The sequence below is a fragment of the Callithrix jacchus genome, chromosome 8 (genome assembly GCF_049354715.1).
Source record: "Callithrix jacchus isolate 240 chromosome 8, calJac240_pri, whole genome shotgun sequence".
NCBI classification, from domain to species: Eukaryota; Metazoa; Chordata; class Mammalia; order Primates; family Cebidae; genus Callithrix; species Callithrix jacchus.
Window position 1 is genome coordinate 89,590,572 of NC_133509.1, and position 7,965 is coordinate 89,598,536.

General features: G+C 39.7%; 1 protein-coding gene across 4 annotated transcripts in view; it reads right to left on the bottom strand.

Moving 5' to 3' along the window:
- WDHD1 (WD repeat and HMG-box DNA binding protein 1) overlaps positions 1 to 7,957 on the bottom strand; it is an 82,154-nt gene extending 74,197 nt beyond the window's left edge. For all 4 annotated transcript variants that reach the window (XM_009006064.5, XM_009006063.5, XM_002753972.7 and 1 more), the window contains exons 1-2: positions 7,884 to 7,957; positions 7,571 to 7,663 (exon numbers count right to left, since the gene is read on the bottom strand). In XM_009006064.5, the coding sequence (XP_009004312.1) occupies positions 7,571 to 7,647 (77 nt within the window). In that variant the 5' untranslated portion in view covers positions 7,648 to 7,663; positions 7,884 to 7,957. The remainder of the gene's footprint in view (positions 1 to 7,570; positions 7,664 to 7,883) is intronic.
- Between the last annotated feature and the right edge of the window lie 8 nt (positions 7,958 to 7,965).

A 7,965-nucleotide genomic window follows, 5' to 3' on the forward strand; every position in this document is an offset into this window, starting at 1 on the left:
GACTAAATCCCCAAATCAAAAGACACAGCCAAAACCCAATGGCATGTTACATCCAGACCTGTTTCACATGCAAGGATACACAAAGACTCAAAACAAAGGGATGGAGAAAGATTTACCAACCAAATGGAGAGCAAAAATAAATAAATAAATAAAAAGCAGGAGTTGCAATTCTCGTAGCGGATAAAATAGATTTTAAAGCAACAAAGATATAGTGGTAAAAGGATCAATACAACAACAAGAGCTAACGATCCTAACACCCAGATACATAGAGACTTAGATTCAATGAGACAGAAAATTAATAAGGATATCAAGGACTCGAACTCAGATCTGGAACAAGTAAACTTAATAAATATTTATAGAGCTCTCCACTTCAAATACATAAATTATACATTCTTGTCAATACCACATCACACCTACTCATAGGTTTAAATGAAACATTGATTGGCCATTATTAATACCCATTTTTTTAATCAGTATAAAGCAATATTTCCGTTCACCCTCCCTCTCTCTCTTCCTCTTTCTTTCTCTCCTTCACTCATTTTTTTTTCTTTCCTTCTCTCAAAAAAAGAAATCAACTTGTAAACCTCTAGATCCAGGTCGGCAATGTCTCTCTCATTGCTTGAATTCCTTCCTTCCCTTCGCTTCCCTTCCCTTCCCTTCCCTCCCTCCCTCCCTCCCTCCCTTCCCCCTCCCTTCCTTCCTTCATCCCTTCCTTCCTTCATCCCTTCCTTCCTCCCTCCCTTCCTGCCTTCCTCCCTTCCTCCTTCCCTCCCAAAAAAAAATAAATAAAGTACACAAATCTATACCAGGAATGATTGTTCTATATATGTTAATGTTTAGATCATATGTTTAATGTATGGATATAATCAATGTGATAAAATATTATTTAAAATTTATTTTAAAGTATTAATTAAAACATTTTTATTTTTTTCTTGGGTAAACTGGGTAAATTGTTAATTTATATATCCCTAGAAAATTATACTTTTGTTCCAAATTTTCAAAATTACTGGCATAAGGGTGTTACTGTATTCACATATCTTGAAGCCTTTATTATACCTTTTTATCTCTAATATTGTTTTATTTGTGCCTTCTCCTTTTTGATTATTCATGACTCGATAAAACTTGGTTCTACCCCCAAGAAACCAGATTTTAGTTACAATATGTATGGAATTTGCTTTAAAATAATAAAGAGTAAGGCCAGGTGCTATGGCTCATGCCTATAATCCCAGCACTTGGGAGGCCAAGGCTGGCGGATCAATTGAGGTCAGGAGTTCAAGACCAGCCTGGCCAACATGGTTAAACCTCATCTCTACTAAAAATATAAAAATTAGCCGGCTCTCATGGAAGGCGGCTGTGATCCCAGCTACTTAGGAGGCTAAAGCAGGAGAATTGCTTGAACCCAGGAGGCAGAGGTTGCAGTGAGCCAAGATGCCACCATTGCACTCCAGCCTGGGCAACAGAGCTAGATTCTGTTTAAAAAAAAAATCCACTATCGTATCTGGGCATGAAGACTAATTATATCAAGACTTCATCCACTTCCTGACATAACCTTAATGAGTCAATGATTACAAAGGCATTTTACTAGCTGGACTCTATCCTCAGAGAGCAAAATTCCTTCCCTAATCTAATCACCTCTCCTTAACCATTCTATTGAGTCTCATGAGATTCATGGTGAGGCACCACCAAAATCTCTATATACTCAGCTTTCTTTCTGGTCATTCCTCTGGGGTCACTGCTTCCTCTTCAACCCTCTTAAGTAGTAATTGATTTCTTTCCATACCCCTCTGGTACTGGAGACAAAATCAAAACCACCTAGTGTCAACGTCCCTAATTTAAATTCCTCCCCTTCCATTATATCTTGAATCCACTTCAAAGTGTTCATTCTTACCACTTCATAAAACTTGCCAATGACCTCCACATTGCTAAATCTAATGGTGAAATTCTCAGTCTTCAACCTGACCCACCAGGAGCATTTGACAGAGTTTACTTCCTCTTCCTCAAAACACTTCATTCAGCCTCTAAACATCCTTCTTGTCTCTCAGTTCTCTCCTTTTCTAGCTACTCTTTCTTAGTCTCCTTAGCTGGATATTTTGGAGTACCCTTGAACCTCTTTTCTTATCTACATTCACTCCTTCCCTAGATGATTTCATCCAAGTTCACAGCATTAAATACGATGTATATACGGACAATTCTCACATTTAGATTCTTAACCAGGAACTCAATCCTGAACTCCAGGAGGTTTCATTTAAAGATGTAAAGGTGACCCTTGAACAACATGGGCATTATTGGTTCCGACCCCTGAACAGTCAAAACTCTGCATATAAATTTTGATTTTCCCAAAACTTTACTAATAGCCTACTGTTGATTAGAAGCCTTACTGATAACATAGTCAATTAACACATATTTTTTATATATATAACATACTGTATCTATACAATAGAGTACAGGAGAGAAAAGAAAATATTATCAGGAAAATCATAAAGAAAGAAAATATATTCACTATTAATTAAGTGGAAGTCGATCATCATAAAGGTCTTCATCCTTGACATCTTCACATTGAGAAGGCTGAGGGGGGAGCAGGAAGAGGACTTGGTCTTGCTGTCTGAGGTGGAGGATGGGGAGGAAGTAGAGGAGGCAGGAGAGGCAGACAGTGACTTTATAAAAACACATCATAATTTCTCTGACTCCTTTGCTTTTTCATTTCTTTAAAAATGTTTTTATACAGTAGCAATCCTTCTTCCACCATTTCCTTTAGTTTCAGTGCCTGTATCATAGAAAGGTCTATGCTGTAAACTAAGTCAAAAGCCGTCTTGAATAATCAGAACCCTTTTGCCAGATTGACTGAAGTCAATTTGTTTTCTGGCACTGCTTCTTCCACAGCTTCTTCCTTATCACCTGGCACTAGTTTGTAAGCACTCATTTCTATCAAATTATCTTCTGCTAACTCTTGGGTTTAGTGTTTATTAGCTTTTTTTTTTTCTTTTTTTGAGACAGAGTTTTGCTCTGTTGACCAGCCTGGAGTGTGCAGTGGCATGAGCTCAGTTCACTGCAACCTCCACCTCCCAGGAGAAGGTGGCATGTAGGATTACAGGCATGTACCACCACAGCCGGCTAATTTTTTATATTTTTGGTAGAGATGGGGTTTCATCATGTTGGCTCAGCTGGTCTCGAACTCCTGACCTCAAGTGACCCGTCTGTCTTGGCCTCCCAAAGTGCTGGGATTACAGGTCTGAGCCACTATGCCCGGCCGTGTCTGTTAGCTTTTGAATGTCTCTAAGGTCCATATCTTGAAATACTTCACTCCCTGTCTTTTTTGCCATATCCACAATCTCCTTTAGGATTTCCATGACTGGCTTGCTGTCAATCTTAAGTCATGGACAAAGTCTGGACAGAGTTTTCTCCAGCAGGAATTTATTGCTTCGGGATTGATGGCCTTCAGAGCTTTTTCTGCAATGATGGCATCTTCAATGGTGTAATTCTTCCAGACTTTCATGATGTTCTCTCTATTGGGGTTCTCTTCCATAGAAGTAACAATCCTTCCCATAGATTAGCTTGTGAAATGAGCCTGTAAATGTCTGTATGAACTCCTAATCTAGAGGCAAAATCAGAGACATTGTGTTTGGGGGCAAGTATACCACTTTGACACCCTCAGTACTGAACTTATGGGGTTCTGGGTGGCCAGGAACATTGCTCAACATCAAAAGAATTTTAAAGACAGTCCCTTACTAACAAGATACTTTCTGACTTCAGGCACAAAGCATCAGTGAAATCAATCCAGAAAAAAAGGTTCTCATTGTCTAGATCTTCTTGTTATACAACTAAGACACTGGTAGCTGGTGCTTATCTTTTCCCTTCAAGGTTCAGGGGTTAGCAGCTTTATAAATAAGGGCAGTTCTGATCATAAACCTGACTGTATTTGCACAAAACATTACAGTTAGCCTTTCTGCCTTAAGTCTTGGTGCTCACTTCTCTTCTTCACTAATAAATGTCCTTTGTGGCATTTTTCCCCCCAAAATGGGGCACTTTTGTCTGCATTAAAAACCTGTTCACCAGCCTGTCCAACATGGTGAAACCTTGTCTCTACTAAGAATACAAAAATTAGATGGGTGTGGTGGTGCCCGCCTGTAATCCCAGCTACTCAGGAGGCTAAAGTTAGAGAATCACTTGAACCCGGGAGGTGGAGGTTATAGTGAGCCAAGATTGCACCACTACACTCCAGCCTGGGAGACAGAGCCAGACTCCATCTCAAAAAAACAAAACAAAACAAACAAAAAACCTGTTCAGGCAGATGTCCTTTCTCCTCAATTATTTTCCTAATGGTGTTTGGAAATCTGTCTGCTATCTCTTGGTCAGCAGAAGTTGATTCTACTGTTAATATTGATTTTTTTTCTTTTGGTTTTTTTTTTTTTTTTGAAATAGAGTTTTGCTCTTGTTACCCAGGCTGGAGTGCAACAGCACAATCTCAGCTCAATGCAACCTCCACCTCCCGGGTTCAAGTAATTCTCCTGCCTTAGCCTCCTGAGTAGCTGGGATTACAGATGCGTGCCACTCTGCCCAGCTAATTTTTTGTATTTTTAGTAGAGACGGGGGTTTTACCATGTTGGCCATGCTGGTCTCGAACTCCTGACCTCAGGTAATCCACCCACCTCGGCCTCCCAAAGTGCTGTGATTACAGGCATGAGCCACCACACCTAGCCATCTTGACATTTTCTAAGCCAAATCTCTTTCAGATACTATCAAACCATGCTCTTCTGGTATGAAACTTTCCAGGCTTAGATCCTTCACCTTCCTTTTACTTTTTAGTTGTCATATAATGACTTCACTTTTTCTGGAACCACATTAGAGTCTATGGCTATGCCTTTCTACTGCAATCCTATACCCACATAAAAGCTGCATTTTCAATACAAGATAGTTATTTCACAAAAGGTGCAAGGTTTTCAAGTCTGCTGGCGTAGCTGAAGTAAGTGTCTCAAATTTCCTTTTAACAGTGGTCCTTACACTAGATTCACTTATCTTGAAATAATGAGCAACTGCAGTTGCAGATCTCAATCTACAAGACATATCAAGCAATTCAACTTTCTCTCTTAATGTCATGACTTTTCTCTGCTTCTTGGGAGTATGTCCAGCATCACTAGCAACACTTCATATGATTCCCATGATGTTATTCAAGGTTTACGGTATTGTACTAAACATGATGAAAAGACAACAGAGATGTCTTTTCACTGGGATAGGCAATTTGCTGGAGAGACAAACTGCTCATAAGCATCATACAGTGTTTTTAGCAGATACAACATCTATATCGGCATCATACAGTTTTAAGCAGATACACTTAAGCTTACCAAAACAGCAACAGGAGGTGACTATGAAATTATTACAGTAATACAGTACATACTGCAGTTAATTTTATGCAGTTATGATTTAATACTGCATCTTTATGTTTGTTTACATCTCTTGACTGCAGACGGTCTGGAAATGTTTGTGTAAGTTTTAATACATTTTAACTTTTTATAATATATTTGTGTATATTTTATGGTGAGAAATGATAAAATACGCTAGTATCTATGTATACTTTATGCACTCATGACATATTTTTTCACATTTCTAGGCTACGTGGTTTGTCTGCTAGCTTTTTCAAATTAGAAATTGCCAAAAAATTTTCTAATATGTGTATTTAAAAAATCCATGAATAAGTGGACATACACAGTTCAAATTCATGTTCAACTGTCTACTTTACCCCTCTAGTTGAGCATCTCAGAGAAATCCTACAATAATCATATCAAATGTAAACTCAATCTCCACCCACAGTTCTACCTCTGAAATCTGCCCTTCTTCAAGTGTTGCTGTTACTTGCAAATGGAAGCATCACTTTCTCAACTGTAACATCCATAAACGTAGACGTTATCCCTGATGCCTTTCTCCAGCCTTAATATCTGATCCATCCTGTTGACTTTATCTTTTTAAATATTTCCTGAATGTATCCTCTTTTCTACACAACCATGTTTACTCTAGTCCAAGCTTCTATCGCACTTACCCAAACTAATACAGGTATCTTCTAACAGTCTTTCTGCATCCATGAGTGCTCCTCTGCCAATTCATCCTCCATGCATTTTCTCAAAAACTAATCTAATCACATCTCTCTGCTTCAAGCCTTTAATACCTTCTTTTAGGATAAAACAAGACTCCTTAATAAAATCGAGAAGGTCTTGGATAGGACATCATGGTCTACCTTCACAGATTCATCTCTCATTAAACTCTGCATCACTCTCTACATTTTAGCAAGGCTAGTTTTCTTTCAGTTCTTTGAGCATACCATGATCCCTGGCCCTTTTGGGCCTTTACACACGGTGTTGCCTCTGCAGAATATGCCATCACTCACTACCCTACTGCCACCACCACTCATCTCTTTATACTGCTTACTGCCTAATCAGTCTTCAGATGGCCTCTCAAGAAACACCTCCTCAAAGAAGCCTTCTCCTTTAACTTAGATGATCTTCTCCTCATACATGTTTATAACTGCATGTATTACTATTTCTAAATACACATTTATTTTTGTTATTAATTTGTGCTCAATGCCTGTCAATCCAAAAAGATCTCAAGCTCGATAGAGGGAAAAAAAAGCCTGGTTCACTCTATTTCTTTTTTTTTTTTTTTTTTTTTTTTTTGAGACAGAATCCTCACTCTGTCACCCAGGCTGGAGTGCAGTGGCACGATCTCAGCTCACTGCAACCTCCACTGCTCTGGTTCAAGCAATTCCCCTGCCTCAGCCTCCCAAGTACCTGAGATTACAGGCGCATGCCACCATGCCCAGCTAATTTTTTTTGTATTTTTAGTAAGATTGGGTTTCACTATGTTGGCCAGACTGTTCTCCAACTCCTGACCTCAGGGAATCCACCTGCCTCGGCCTCCCAAAGTGCTGGGATTACAGGCGTGAGCCACCGTGCCCAGCCTGGTTTGCTTTATTCTATCTCTAGTACCCAGCAAAAAAGACACACAAATATTTTTTCAATGAATCAATCAACATGGGAATGACAGTGAAAGCCGTGCAATCAATCAAGCAGCACTGCCTAAGAATGGGACTTGCAAAGATAAAAGGGACCAGAATAACCATAGGAAAATATTACAGTTTAGGAATCAAGCAGAGGAAAATGTGTTGTTGTTGTTGTTTTAAAGCCGTCAAAAAATTAGAAGGAAAAAAAAAGGAAATAGCATCACTAAAGCCATGGAAGGATAGCATTCCAAACAGAACAGGCCACCGAACTTGACAAATAGGCAGTATCTTGTGATCTGACAAAATTAATAATGTGAGGCGCAGAGAAAGGGAAAATATGTGGGGAGAAGCTCGCACCTTTTCATCCTCTGGAAGTACGATTTTTAACTTTGTTGATATACTAAAATTACCATGACGGTCCGAATCAAATAATAAATCTAAAGAAATATGCGTGCCATTTTACGTTTCAACATTATTCCTCTCTATCCACATGAGTCATTTTCGGCCGACTGCATATATAATGTTTACGGATAAATGTTTTAACATTTGCACCTGAAACGTTCTGTTTTTCAAAGACCTTACCTCCCAGAATCATCAAAACAGACCTCCGTGTGTCCCTCTGTATGTCCATATCTCATTGGCTTCCGTGTGGCGGGCATCTTTTCCTTTATCTACCTGAAAATGTTTTATAAAAGCCAGTCTTATTATTTGAAATGAGAGAAAAGCAGCAAGGCTGGGGATCGGAAGACAGCTTAGTCTCCAGGGCACGCTCTCCGTAGCCCGGTTTCCCCTCCCGTGACACCAGCAGGATAAGGCGGAGGGTCTGTCAGACAATAAGCCGGGAAGATAACACGCATGTCTTTGGCGGGAGAGGGCAGCCAGAGTGGGGACTCACCAGGTTGACCAAGCCTCCGCGACTCAGTATCCTCTACAGCCGCTTCCCGCGCTTCGGCTCGCTCACCAAAATGCGCCTGCGC